This window comes from Alligator mississippiensis, chromosome 2 (genome assembly GCF_030867095.1).
Source record: "Alligator mississippiensis isolate rAllMis1 chromosome 2, rAllMis1, whole genome shotgun sequence".
In the NCBI taxonomy this organism is placed as follows: domain Eukaryota; kingdom Metazoa; phylum Chordata; order Crocodylia; family Alligatoridae; genus Alligator; species Alligator mississippiensis.
In genome coordinates this window covers 228,199,490-228,214,699 of record NC_081825.1, presented here as the reverse complement: position 1 = coordinate 228,214,699, position 15,210 = coordinate 228,199,490, and the positions used below count along the sequence as shown (strand labels likewise).

General features: G+C 42.4%; 1 protein-coding gene across 1 annotated transcript in view; it reads left to right on the top strand.

The window, feature by feature from the left end:
* Positions 1-15,210, top strand: part of MYBPC3 (myosin binding protein C3) — a 123,324-nt gene that overhangs the window by 19,140 nt on the left and 88,974 nt on the right. The window contains exons 2-8 of the mRNA XM_019477175.2: positions 2,586-2,852; positions 4,778-4,897; positions 5,177-5,263; positions 5,412-5,560; positions 7,179-7,296; positions 9,726-9,774; positions 12,218-12,262. Of these exons, the coding sequence (XP_019332720.1) occupies positions 2,586-2,852; positions 4,778-4,897; positions 5,177-5,263; positions 5,412-5,560; positions 7,179-7,296; positions 9,726-9,774; positions 12,218-12,262 (835 nt within the window). The remainder of the gene's footprint in view (positions 1-2,585; positions 2,853-4,777; positions 4,898-5,176; positions 5,264-5,411; positions 5,561-7,178; positions 7,297-9,725; positions 9,775-12,217; positions 12,263-15,210) is intronic.

Here is a 15,210-nt window from a genome sequence, read left to right as displayed (position 1 = left end):
TAGACTGAGTACTGGTGCCTGCCAGAATTCACCTCAAAGCCACCAGTTATAACTACTAGCTAAGAGCTTAGGTGCATGCTTTCAAACGTATGTATATGCCTGACACCTCTTTAAGTGCATAATTCCCATTGAAATCAGCGGATATCTTTTACACATGCTCCAGAGTGGAAGGGGGGGGCGCTTTAATTAAAGTAACTCTGAGAGCCGCTCCAATCAAAGCACCTGAAGCATCATGTGTATTTAGAGTCCTGTGCTTCAAAATGGCAGCAGGGATGCTTTAAGGCTTGTTTGACAAGCTTCAAAGTGCCCCCACTATCATTTTGAAGCATGGGGGCGCTAAATACATGTGACATGGAGACTGCTGGAGTACGCTAATTAGCATGCATCAGAGCAGACACCTAGCACATGTGTAGGTGCCCAGTGAGTCAAGCGCTTCAGTATCATTGTAGGTCTTTCATCACTTGTGAAAATTTATGCTTAAAATGACTTTCACCCCCAAATTGATCATGCAGTGCATTAATAACTACATAGACAGGAATCAAAAAATGAAATAAAGCTGCTTAAACCTGAGTTAGGCTTTGTCTCATGTAAGCATTTGCACAGGCAGCTGGCAGTAATTAAGTCTGGGGAGAGCTGGTGACATTGGGAGGGCTGGCAGGTGTGCAGGTCAGGAGGGTAAAAATAGCCTGGTCAGGGGCTGTGCAAAATGACACCGTCCCATTTTGACTTGCGTTTTGACATTTTGAAAGAACAGTGTTTTGTTTCAAATTTTGTTTCGATTCGAAACTGCTGTTCCGTTTCATTTCATTGAAACAGTTTTGCTGTTTCGACACTGTTTCAATGTTTCGCCCATAGGCTATAATGGGGAAGCTCAAAACAGCCTATAACTTTGTCATTTCTGGCCTGATTTGGATGAAACTTGCAAGAATAGTAGCCCCTTCTGAGGGCATGAAGCCTGCCAAGTTTCAAGGAGATAGGTCCAGGGGTTTCAGGGAAACTGCACCTCAAGCTGCGGACAAGGAAAACTCGTGACATGGGTGACACTGTGTGTGTGTGTGTGTTAAGGTTTGACAGGGTGAAAACTGCAGGCATGCTAGCTCCTGCTGTGGCCATGAAGCCTGCCAGCTGTCAAGGAGATAGGTGCAGGGGGAGTCTGGGTTCTGGGGCCTTGCAGTTCTAGCTGCTGACAGGCAAAAACTTGTGACATGGGTGGGTGACACTGTGTGTTAAGGTGCGCCCCCACTCAACTGACACCAAGGCAGAAAGCAGGGCAGTTCAAACAATGCTGCCTTTTATGCAGTTTTTCCATCTCTCCACCAGAGCACTGGGATTGGAAGGGACCTGAGGAAAGGATGACAGTCACTGGCCAATTACATAGTCAATAATAAGAGTACTCCTATCCCCCCTTCTCTCCCCTTTCCCCACCCTCTCCTTACTTTAGTTTCTGTTTCCCTGCAGGCAAGCCCAGTTTGAGGTTCAAAATTTGAAAAGTTTTGAAAATTTCGAAAGTTTCGACTTGCCTTGTTTCGTTTCTAAGCTGTTTCGAAGTTCTCTGTTTCATTTAAATTTTGCTGTTTCAAGCTCAAAACGAGCCAAAACAGCATCAAAACGAAACTGCAGGAGAAATTTCATACAAGCCTACTCCATAGCCTCAAGGCTGTGAAGAGTGGCTGGGCTTCCCAGTGCTGGGGCTGTATGTAAGCATTCATTAGGCCAGGTTAACCCTTATCTGCCGAGAACTAACTTTAGATCTGGTTCATCATTTCTGGGGTTACCTAAGCTCTGTGAATGCTTGCACAACCAGCCATTTAGATCACCTAAAGTTTGGTTAGGGCAATCTAAATGTAACACTTATATATGCCCCTACAGTACAATCAATTTAATAGCAACATTATGAAAAAAAACAGGGGCCATGTCTACACAAGATGCTGACCATACAGGTGTTACTGCGCAGTCATTTAGAACTTGTATAAATAAGTATAAACAAGTACTAAATGATTGTTCAGTAACTGGAATTACTGTGCAGTTGTGCTAAGGAACAGCTTTTTTGTGATGCGTACTGCACAGTAGCTCATGACTATTGCACAATAGTGTCACATCACGCTTTCCGCCACATGACGCTACTGCGCAGTCATCTTGGGCTACTGTACACTCAGTATCTTGTGTAGATACAGCTAGGATGCATCTAAATGAATCCTGTATCTAAATGAAACTATGGGAAATCAAAATGGACAGCTTTATATGTAAGTGCATTAGAAGAATTAGAGAATTAGGGAATCATCATGGCAGCAATGTTAGTTTGACTGGAGAAAGATGAGGATATAGTTTTTCTGACCTCCTCAGGGTATTGCAGTTGGGAACATCTTCAAACCATTCCAGCTTAATCTGCCACTCCATTTATAATAGCATGAAAAATATTTGATACTTCAGTGACAAATAGTCAGTAAAAAGTCTGATATTCCCAAACTTTTCTGTGGAAATTGACAGGAAGTAGGTAAGGATACAGAGAGCTATCATAACCACAAAACTTGATTCTAACAATGACAACAACAACAGAAGTGAATGCTTCCCTTCTCTCTTTTTAGTTTCTGCATTTACCAAGAAGCCAAAGACAACAGAGGCAACATCAGGAGGTTCAGCTATGTTTGAGGCAGAGACAGAAAAAGCTGGCATCAAGGTGAAGTGGCAGCGAGCTGGTGCTGAAATTACTGAAAGCAAGAAATATATCATCAAATCTGAGGGGAACAAGCATTCACTGACTATCAATAACATTGAAAAAGATGATGATGTGACATATGCTGTAATTGCAGGGAGTTCCAAGGTCAAATTTGAGCTCAAGGTCAAAGAACCAGGTACAGTGCCTCTAAGATCACTATAATTTCTTAGTACTCCCAACCATATCTTCAAAAATCATGAGCTAGGCCCATGAAAATTATACTTAAAATCATGAGATTTTAAAATTAATGTGTTATTTTATTTTGATTTGCTGTCTGGTGTCTTAGGGTGTTTTGACATGTGCTTCAGGAGTTGCAGGGGCGGGAAGAGGGGAATGCTTTAATTAGAGCAGTTACGCTGCCATTTTGAAGTGCAGGGATGCTGATACACGAGACACAGATGCTGGCTGGAGCACAGTAATTACCATGATCCAGCAGACTCAATTAATTGCTGTAATTGCAGTGCATTGTGCAGCCTCCAGGCCCATGTACATGCACTCTTAGTTTTTATGGTTCATATCTTCAAGGTTTTTCCTGCAACCCTGAAAGCTAGAAATGAAGTTTTTTAATAAAAACTGAGATTCTCCCATGGTTCCAGAATGTGGAGTTTTAAGAAACAGGAAATATAGCAAAACTATTATAAAATCTCTATGAGTGAACAACTTATTTCAAATGTGTTGTAGATATACATAAAAGGAGTTAATGTGCTCCCTTTAATTGGCCTGCAAGCCACTTGCTAAAGGCTCAGGCTTCAAGAGGAACTTTGCAGCAACAGTGAGTAATTTACATATTATTATAGGCATTTCTGTGTCACTAGTGTATCTGGGTGCATGACACTAGCTTAGATTGGAAGTGGAAAAATCTCTCAGATATAGGCAGCTAATATCTTGTGACATCTTATTACAACAATACTTTAATAGGATAGATGGGAAAGGCAGTGAAAATAAATTAAGATCAGTCATTCTAAATGCATTTTGAGCTTTCCTCACCCCGCTCCTTTACCCAAAGTTCACAAATCTCTGTCAAAATTTGTACCTCCTTCTCTGTCCACACTGTTCCAAGGCCTTAGCTCAGACCAGATTTTTTCTCCTACCATTGTTCATTTTGCTAACAGTAACGTGGTCTTTGTGAGGTCTTCTGACAATCTTAAAAACACTTTTAGGCATTTTTAGCAGTGTGCCTTCTCTGTAGAGATATCCTGTTCCAGATAAAAATAGAGTGGATGACTGGTTTTAGGCTACTTAGGACTCTGTAGATAATAACTAAATTTCATCTTGCAGCTCACCAGCAGCCACAGATGTGTAATGTGATCTTGCTGACTTCCTCACTTTGAAGGTGAACAGCTGTGTATTAACCAGCTAACGTTTTCTGATGGTATTTGAAGTCAGTCCCAGGTAGAGCTTGTTATAGCAGCCATGCTTACAAATAACAAAGATACAGAAGCAGTCGGGTAGAAGTGTTCTTGTGGTCACGATGGTCCAGGGAATATGCAAGAATCAAGGGATTTTTGGTCATATATGTTATTAGATCAACAATATAGTTGGGAGAGATGCTAGGCAAGCTTTCGGGCACAAAATGCCTATCTTCAGGTCTGAGAAAGAATCAGATACATTCTAAGCTAAATAAATAAATAGTACGTAAATAAGTAAAAAAAAAATCTTATGCATAGGCTAATTGTTCATCAAACAAAATTGTGTTTTTCATCCTAACTTTTACTTACATCACAGAAGACAAAGGATAAAAAAGCATTAAACAAATGACCTTTAAAATTCTTCCTGTCAAAACTGTTGTTTAAAATGTCAGACACCAGCTCTTTGATCAGCCAAGTTCCATACTTAAGATAGGAAGGGATGCCTACTCCTGCAGTGTTACAAGTGCCATTTCAAAGCAGTAGAACAAGAGAGCAGAATGAAAGAGAAGTCCCTTTCTAAGCTGTACAAGAAAATAGCTGATCCCTGTGTATTTCTTAATGTTCAGTATTGGAAGGCTACTCTGCATAACTTTCTCAGGTATAGCCAATAATAATATGGCTTTCTCTAACCTTGCTTTGCCTTTCTTTCCAGAAAAGTCTGAAGCAGTCCTTCCTACTGAAGCTTCTTCTGCCTCAGCTGTCTTAGACGCAGACTCTGCTCCAGCTGTTCCAGATTCACCTCCACCACCACCAGACAGTATCCAGAAATCAGGTAAAAAGAACTAATGGTGGGGCGAACCATAGTTCATGCACTGAAAGAAAGAATAGGAGCAGGTTATCCCAACAGCAATGGTGCAGGGAACAGTAGCTGAAGATGACCACAAGTGATAGTCCTCACTGAAATGGGAAAAAGAAGCTTCAAAGGAACAGAAAATATCTGAGTGGAGAAGAATGATGTGAGAAACACTGAACTGATGTAAAGGATTCTCTGCACAGGTTAGGACAGAGGCAAAAGCAGAAAGCAATAGTAAATATCACATTTTTATTTCAGTTCCAACTAGTGAAATTCAGCCAGAACTACCTCTGGATCTTATTGGGCTCTTTGTGACCCGGCCTCAAGATGGAGAAGTGTCTGTTGGTAAGTACATGGTCTGACCCAACCAATGTTGTAAACTGCACCTACTATGTGAATCTATATTTATCTTGTCACATATCATATAATAGCAGTACTGTTACAGAAATACTAAACATCACTTAGAGTCTCCTCTTAAAACCCATTTTTGTAGGTGGAAACATCACATTTACTGCCATTGTGGCAGGTGCCAGCCTACTGAAGAAGCCATCAGTAAAATGGTTCAAGGGAAAATGGATGAACTTGGGAAACAAAGTGGGGACCCATCTCCAGCTTCATGACCACTATGATAGAAACAACAAGGTACAACCACTAAAGCAGAGTTCTTGGTAACCACTAACTTTTTACTTGGAGAGAGGGAGCTTTTCCTAGTATCAACATGTTAATAAGTTGCCCCAAATTGTGTACACTATTCTAGTCCTGGATACAGATACATCCTGAGGACTTAGACAAAACAGAGGCACTAAACAAATACCATCACTGTTCGTGCCCATGAGGAAATGATAAAGGATTTGGAAGATAAAGACTTCCTCAACTAAATATGTTATAATGAATGGTAGCAGTGAATAACACCCAGACTGATGATGATGATAATAATAATAATAATAATAAGGATTAAAAAACATGATTTTTTAAAAAGGGTATAAACTATCATGCTTCAGCATATAAACTACATTTTAACTAATGGGTGTTAGGAATAAAAATTTCTTGTAGGCAGCTTATTTCATAACTGCCTACTGCCAGGTTCCTTGTACCTTCTTCTCAAGTACTTCTACTAGCTATTGTTTGCAATAGGATATTAAATTAAACTGACCCTTGTGGCAAATCTAATATGGTAATTTCTGTGTTCTTATTGTGTAACTATCATTACAGAAATGTTCAGACAACCACCCACTAGAAAAGAAATTGGTTTAGGCATGGAAACAAAGTAACTATCACAAATAACAAAAAGTCCATTTTTACAGTAAAATTACTTTGTACTGTGTGATCTCTTGCCCAAAAACAGATAGCTGGAACACAAAGAAGCCAGTAGTTTCTTCCTCTCTAAGGAGAATGTTCTAACCTAGTTTTTAAATATATTCATTTATTTATGTGCATCAATACTGCTCTCTACTGGATGCAATATAATAGACATGTCTGTATATAAATTAATCCTGCTAACTGAATTGGTGGAATTGCTGCATTAGCCATAGATAGACATATATTTTCTGGAGATGTAGGTTTTGTTCCTGTTGAAGCTACTCATGCAGTTACTGCATCTGATGACTGTGTTGCTGTATGTAAGCAGCTGCCAGTTAGAACAGCAGAATTTACTGCTACCAACATGTCATCCTCTAGAAAACGTGTACTGATAATGTCCTTCAGCCATTTTACTTTGATTTGAGAAAAGTAAGCTTTCTGGCAACAATGTAGCCTGGCATTAGAGAAGGTCAGAGTTGCATATGCTGGAGATAAACTGATTTTTCAGTGGATGGAGAGTTATATTATGTTTCACTTTTTGGCTATCACTCTTCATGTTCTAGTTTGCTATATTTGTATTATCTCTATATATCTCTTTGGCTGCTTGCAGACATTATAAACAAAAACAAAAAGCCCCGCACTTTACTGGAAGCAGCCGCACAATACTTCCACTCAGCTCTGCAGCATCCGTAAAGATTGGGCACATCAGCTGATTCAGTCAACTATTAAAGTGCCAAAAAAGCCCTACTAAAGTGCCCAATCTCTACAGATGTCAGGTGAGCTGGGTTGAAGTAACGCGCTGCCTCTTTTGGGTGTGCGTGGGGCTCAGCATGGGAATGCACCAAGTTTAAAGTAAAGCACCAGATTTTTGTTTGTTTGGGGGGGCGGGAGTTATGTCTGCAAGCATCCTTTTATCCTTTATTTTTCTAATTTCCTTTTGTGGGTTGGTCTGTTTTTCTAGGTTTATATTTTTGAAATGCAAATAATTGATGCAAAAATGACATATGCAGGGGGGTACAGATGTGAGGTGTCTACCAAAGACAAGTTTGATAGCTGTAACTTCAACCTCATTGTCAATGGTAAGCCAATATTTTCAGCACTGTAACTTTTTTAATACCTTGCCAAGCTAGGTTTTGGCCCCACTCTTCTTTGCTCCATACAGAGCAACCTTTTTCCTTTACATAGAGCAGCCACCAGTAGAGGGTGTATGTTTCAGATACTGGCAGAGCTGTGTGAGCCCAAGACAAAATACAGATATTCAAAAAGCCCCTGGCAGAAAGCTTTCTATCGCACTTTACTTAAAGTGCTATAAGTTAGAGTGTGTTCCAACTGAACACATATGCACTGTTTGGTGGGGTAGGGGCAGAGCTCAGTGCCTGTTTGCACTGGCCAAGGCCAGCAGGCAGGAGGCACTCCCGTATGCTTCCCATGACTGTCAGCAGCAGGTGGGGGAAAAAGGGGGCCCATGTGGCAGGGGAGAAGGGAGCCCCCCCTCAGACCTCAACCAGCAAGTTGTGGGAAACTCTCATGGTAGGGAGGTTCCTTTCCCCCAACTGAGCCAGCAACAGCAGCGCAAGTTCCCTACACAACTTTTTGCACTCTGGGAGGGGGTGGTGGGAAAGGAGTCCCCTGCTGGGTAGCCTCCCCCCCCCAATTTCCCAGGTTGGGTTCTGGTGGGGGCAAGGCTGGGCCCACACCAAAGCAGGGCCTCCTTTTCTACCACACCCCGCCTCCCACTGCCTCCAGAGTTCCTGGCATGGTGAAAAGCAGTGCAGGAAACTTGTGCTACTGCTGCTTGTTGCAGCTGGGGGAAAGAAGCCCCTCTGGCTGGGCTGTGGTGCACTATGGGGCTGGGGCAGCTGCAGGGACAGAAACCCCCTTCCCAGCTTTTCTCCCCCCCCCTCCCCCCCCCCCCCCCCCCCCAGTCAGGCTGTGTCTCATGGTTCACTGGGATCAGAAGCTGTTAGTGACTCAGGTAAGTGACAGCTGAGGGGGTGGGGCCAGCTTGGCACAGGCAGAACAGGCAAGCTCTGCCAGAGGTGAGCACGCTGCCCTGCAAGGGGCCTCTGGGATGCTAGCAAATGTGACCTAGCTTAACACATGATGGATGTGGCATCTATGTTCAAAAAAGTGCTCTAACCTAAAGCACTTTAGTCTGATAGCACATCCACCAAGGGTTAACTTAGAGCACGATCTGCCATTTTTAAAGTGCTTTAAGTGCCATGAACATCTGTTCTGTTATGGCTTTAAAGTACTTTCTGCACATTTAATGCATGTTAAGTGTAATGTCTGTACCCAGCCTAAGATGGTAGAAATGCTACAGATTAGAACAGAGATGTAATGGCAGGGCTGTGGGCTGAGGAAAGAACAGTATAGTGTAATTCAGACCAGAACTGAGGTGCATTGAAAGATCAACATAAAGAGATCAGGGGAAGATTATTCTACATTATCTTTGGCTTTATCCTAACCTCAATCTCATATTTTCATGAGCATTTAAATCAGTAAAATTAGAAAGAATGCTGAGAATAAACGAACTTGCCAAAGGCATATTTCCTCAGTGTGGAAATATGAAAAAAAAGAGGAAAAAAAAACTAGAAAAGTTCAAGATTGATACTCCTATCACTTCCTTGCCTCCTGTCAAATTTAAGCCCTGCAGAAGCTTCTGGAACTAGAAAATTGCCAGAAGATTAGCTGCCTAACTTTACAAGATGTTTATGCTAAGCACTTACTAGTGTGTTGCCCTGAAAACAGGTGCATTGTAAAAGCTTACCAGTGATTAAAGGAAATATATTTATCTATCAATTTATATTTACTGTGAAATAAGTTACCAAGAATTTTGCTAAAACAGTGCAAATGTCATCAACCCTAACTCCTCTTTTCTGCTAGAGTAGGGGTGTCAAGCTTGTTAGGTATTCTGCTAAAGCCTCATGAACTGAATCTGGACTGCAGGGCTTCCTGCAAGCTGGATCAAGTTGGCAGGGCTTCCCATGAGCCAGAGGACCTGCAAGCAGTGGTAGTAATCCCCACAGCTGCCCAAACCACTGTTTCAGCCCAGCTTCAGAACCCAGGGAGTTAACATCCCTGCTACTCACCCCCTCTATTTCTGTACTGGCAACCTTGATGGGTAATGGGGCAAACAAACAAATGGCATTAACTTCCTAGGTGACCTTCTGTGAGGTCAGTATTCCAGCCAAATTTTAGAGACAGGTAATTGAAGCATCAAGAAATTAAGATGCATTTCCCACCCTGAGATAAAATTCAGACCCCCTTGTATTAACCATTGGGTTCCAGTCACTAGGGCATATTTTTGCAGGTATGTAGGGTAAATTCAATGAGGGCAATTGTGTAAATACCTTTTAAAATTTGGCCTGAAATGATATTTAAAATAAAAAAGTTTGAAAAAAATGTCTGAAACCAAAATGGCTTAAAAAGGAAAACCACCATGTCTCATTCATGCGACACTTAGAACTCTTTTCCTGCTCCCCTTTTCCTTTGCATGCCATACTAGAAGCACCAGCAGCTGGAGATATGGATATTCGAACGACCTTCCGACGCATGTAAGTACTTTATAAGTATTTCTATAGTTAAAATGTCACACTTGAATCCTAGAGATCATCTAAGACAGATCAGGCTCCTAACTACAACTGTCTCTGTCTCCAATCATTTAACACACAGGTGATATTTTTTTTCCAAAGTATGAAAAGAGCATTTCAGATGCAGACTAATATTTAAGCTGATGATTCTGTGTTACTCCCTGCCATGGTACGGATCAATCTGAGAACTCACATGGGTTTTAAGACAGTCACTAGACAGGATCTGAAGTTTCGGCATAAATGTTAAAAACAGCATTTAGCTAATAATAATAATAATAATATTATATTTAATTTTATTTCATTGTATACCTGTTTTGTAAATTTATTAACTGACATGGAGACACTGAGACTTTGAATATGTATGAATGATCAGATGAATACACCTCAGAGTTATAGGACATTGCATAGGTTTTGAAAAATGGCCACTTTTCCCATGTTTAAAATAAGATCTCAATTGAGCCATAGCTTTTATTTATAAAGTTATTAAAGTTTAATTTAAAAAGCCATTACAGATTTTTGGTAAAAGGTAGTCAGTAGTAACATGCAACTTTACTCATCATGGAATACTCTTTCTCCTTTTGTATAAATCAGAGGTCTCCTCTCCTCTCCTCTCTCCAAAACTGTGACTAAAAACTCCATCCTAATTACTAGCAATAATTATAGACAGCCTTCCAGAATAATATAGCTTGTTTCTTTAGGAATCTTAGAATAATCTCAGTGCTACCCATAGCTACAGTGAAATTTACCACTCTAGCAGTAATCTTCCACCTGAAACCAATTTCCTTAATGCAGGAGAAGACCCGGCACAGTCACCTGCCTATGCTTTTCCACATAGGAGCTATTTTTATATGAGATTTTTTTTTTTTACATTCCACTCCTTCACAAGGAACAAAAAAAAAGCTTGTGGAATTTATCTATAACAGTAATCATGGAATCCAGGGTGTGAGCAACTGTCAGTTCTGTTGTGATGTAGGGTATTTCCAACTTCACTGAAATACACTATTGCCAGGCCTTTATTGCCCTTTCTTCAGTGTTCAATTTCTCTCCCAGTTAGCAGGGTAAAGGAACAACTTTGGGGTTGTCCAGTGTGAGTGCAATGATGGCATAAAATCTTACCAAATATTTGTTTTCATAGATTTTTGAGGTCAGGACAAAGGAAATAAAGTTCCTTCCTGTCGCAGCCAGCATCTCAAAACAAGTATTTACCTTTCCTGTCACTGGGTACATCCAGCACAGTTCACGCTGGAGTTTATTGCTCCCAGGTGCAGGGTTTACATGTGTGCCCGGGACTGCAGCACATTGAGCCAGGGCAGCGCAGCCTTGGCTGGCAGGAGGCCAGGGAGGTCAGCCTGCCAGCCAGAGCTACTCCATCCGAGCTCAGTGTGCTGCAGAGGGGCTGGCTGGGGCACAAGGGTGCTACAGTGCAGAGCTAACCAGCAGGCAGCCCACACACTGAGAGGAGGACACAGGCATGGACAAACCAGGCAGCTGCCTAGGGCCCAGACAGAAAAGGGGCCTGAAAATGGTAAACTTGTTTCCATTGTCCAATTATTATTATCATTATCTCTGGTGAAGGGGGGCCCAATAGTAAAAGTTCACCCGGCACTGCCAAGAGCCTAGGTACAGTACTGCACACAGTATAACACCTTCATGCCCCAGCCTGCCCCAGTCACTGACTACACATGTGTTTAGGTGCACTAAATAACTCTGCCATAGGATAGTACTTGTCCTAGTCAGTACTATACTACACTGGAGTTAATTAATTTACTGCACCCCAGTAGGAGCACACATGTAGATGGTGATGCTTTATTGCAGAGCTAACTGGTCAACTCTGCAGTAAAGCGCACGTATAGACGCACCCATGTCACATGTATAAGCGCCCACTGAGTCCAAGATGAGAACTAAGACACTTCCTTCCTTTTCTAGATTGCATTAGGAAGTCTGTTTTTGGAGAAGTACACCAGATTTCTGTTCAATGCCTTTACACTGTCCAGCAGAGAGCAAGACATAAACACTCTATATAACACTAATTAATATTTTGTAGTTTGACTGCAATTCAATTAAAACTAAAGATTGCCTTGCCCACTAGATTTTTAAAATGAATTTGTCTCTACAGAACTGAATATATTTAGCCAAACAAATACTTGCATTTAGTCTCCTGTCAAACTGTGAAAGTAATGAAGGGTTGAAACGACTGATAATGCCATATAGCTACATGGAGTATGAAGTAGTAACTCTCTAATTAGAATGAGAAAAGTCCCTTTGGAATTTCAGCACTCTTGAAACCACTCCATCCTTGGCAGTGGAGTTTGGAGTTTAAGAAGCTTATGCTGTGCTGTGAGAAGGCAGAAAATAATTTAACTGAAATGTGTCCATCTAAAGCTCTGTGTTTGTGACTATAACTCAGGAGCCTGGCAGGAGGAGGGAGACGGATGTCTGCAGCCTTCCTCAGGTAGCCAAATATCATGCCAGCAGTCACACCCAAGCCTCACAGTAAACTGTCTCTCTCTGACCAGTGAAAAAACTAGAAACAACTGCAAATTTGATTTTGAACTTAAAATTCTTTACAAAAATGAATAATTAATTATAATACTGAATTTTTACCTGTGACTAGAAAACACACAAGTATGTAAGACAAGTATAAAACAGTGAAAGAGTATTTTGAAGCTTCAGTGAGAGGCAGATTTATTTACAGGAAAGGCTCATGCTGGGCAAGTAGTATTCTCTTAGAATTGTGACCATCAAAAATGCAATCACAAACTGAATGCATGTCTCTCCTTTCACCTTGCACATTATAACTGTCATGATGCTCACTATGTTCCAGCACACAAAATGCTTGCTTGGCTATGAATTTCTGCCATGCTTATGATTGGGGTGTCACTCTATTTCCTATCACATTTTTCTGTGATCCTAATGCTTCAAACATTTCTAAAACAGGAACTCTGGGAGCTGTATAATACTTTAAAACATTTCAAAAGTTAAACGTTAAGAACCTACTGAGTCAACCACAAAAGAAGCTAGTTTTTCCAAAAAGCTTACTTTCATTTAGGCACCTAAATATGGAGCCAGATTTTCAAAACAAAGAACTAGATTTTCAAAAAAACGAATCACTTTGGGTACTGAGGCTTAAACAGCAACTACTATGACATTGGGATCTACAAGATACTCAATTCTTCAGAGAAACTGGCACCATAGTAGATGCTGACTACTTCAATATCTGACCCTGCTCTGCTGAAATCTGATATCATAGTAGTGTCATTGTTCTATGACCAAAGCCTACTGCCACTAAAATTGTTCTGAAAGTAGAGAAGTTCCTTCTCCCTGGCAATGTGCCCATCAATGTATTGGCATCCAAGCACCATACAGAGAAAATTAACTTGAATATATTTTGAAAGCAACTCTTCTTCAGCAATCTCTCGCAGTTGAGGATGATTGTCTTCCTTGATTGTCTTATCTGTGGGTCTGAAGATGGCTGATAAGACCTATCTGGGATCAACAGACTGATGCAACTCAAGTGCATTTCTATGTGGGGTGCGTGGCTCTGGATTCTTAATTCGGTCATGACACACTAGGAGCCTCAGAAGGTAACTAAAAGTTCCAAAACCCACAACAGCTGCTCTTTCAAGCTGAAGTTGAGATGCCCACACTGATCTTTGGGCTCACAACCTTTCAGCTGGCAGTTCAGCACCCAGGCCCCTGAGCCACCAAACAGACAACAGTCTCCTGTTGTCATTGTAAGGTTTCAAAGTACTGAGATCTTTACAGCAGAGACTTCCTCCATTTGGGGTAATAGTCTCCCATGAGTTGATGTCAACATTGCATTTTTTCAAGTTGGCCTTGAGGATGTCCTTAAAGCACTTTCTCTGCTCTCCTCTTGAATGTATGCCTTGACTGAGCTGGGAGAATATACTTGCTTCAGAGTCTAGAGTCAGACATCCAGATGACATGGCCAGCCCAATGAAGTTGATTTTGGATGATCATTGCCTCGATGCTCATGGTGTTTGCTTGTGAGAGAACGTTAATGTTGGTGCATCTGTCTTCCCACTGGATTCAAAGAATCTTCCACCAGTAGTGTTGATGGTACTTCTCCAGTAACTTGTGGTGTCTCTTGCATGTTGCTCATTAGGGCTGCATGAAGCTTCAGGTGCTGATTCAATTTGAAGGAGATTTGGCCCAATTCAGTGGCCAAAGCAGGAGACCAGTAAAAAGATCCGAATCAATTCGAAGCTCTCCAAATTTTCGGAAAAGATTCGGAGAGCTTTGATGATTCAGGCAGTCCCCGTCTGCTGCAACAGGGAGCTGGAGCCGGACTTAGAGCTGGTAAGTAGGGGGCGGGTGGACCCCTGCCAGGCCCCATCCCCTGCCTGCTCCCTCAGCCCCCCAGCTCCCCTGCCCACCCCAGCTCCTGGTGCTTTAAAGAAAAGCCCCACTCACTGGGTGCTGCTGGGTGGGGGGGCAATTCCTGCTGCCCCCCACTGCCCCACGCCATGTGGGGGGGCTCTGCATGAGCCCCCCAACCTCCCCCGCTGTCCCAGCCTCCCCCATGGCTGTTCCACCCACCCCAGCTCCAGCCCTTTAAGGGGGTGTAGCTCTCTAGGATAAGGAAAGCTACGCATCCCTGAAAGCTGATGTTGGTGACCAGGGTGGACAACTGGAGACCCTCTGGGTTAAAATCCGTGGGGGTCTACTACAGACCTCCCACCCAAAGTCAAGAGCTTGACCAGGAGTTTGCCTGGGAACTGGCTGAGGCCGCACGCTCCAAGACCATGGTTGTCATGGGTGACTTCAATTACCCAGACATCTCGTGGGAAGATCACTCAGCAAAATCCAAGCAGTTGCAAAGCTTCCTATCGTACGTGGATGACCTCTACCTGACTCGAAGTCTACAGGCCAACAAGCGCTGCTCGACCTGGTACTGGCTACTGGGGATGACCTAATCGGCAACCTAGTGATCACTGCGAAGCTGGGTGACAGCAAGCATGAGCTGATCAATTTCACCATCCGCCATAAAGCTGGCAAGTCAGCCAGCAACACTGAAGTCCTTAACTTCAGGAAAGCCGACTCTGACAAGCTCAGGAGGCTTGTCAGTGAGGCCCTAAGGGACCATGACTCCAGGGAAAGGGAGTTCAGGAAGAGTGGTTGCTCCTCAAGGGAGCGATCCTCAATGCACAAGCTAATTCTATTCCATCTTGGAGGAAAGGCAGCAAGAGGGCACAGCAGCCCCCCTGGCTCTCCAAGGATCTAGCAGACCTCCTGAGGCCAAAAAGAAAGGCCTACAAAGGATGGAGGATGGGATTCACCTCCAAGGAGGAATATTCTGCACTGGCCCGGTCTTGCAGGAACTGAACCAGGAAAGCCAAGGCTGCAACTGAACTCCAACTAGCTTCGAGCATCCAGGAC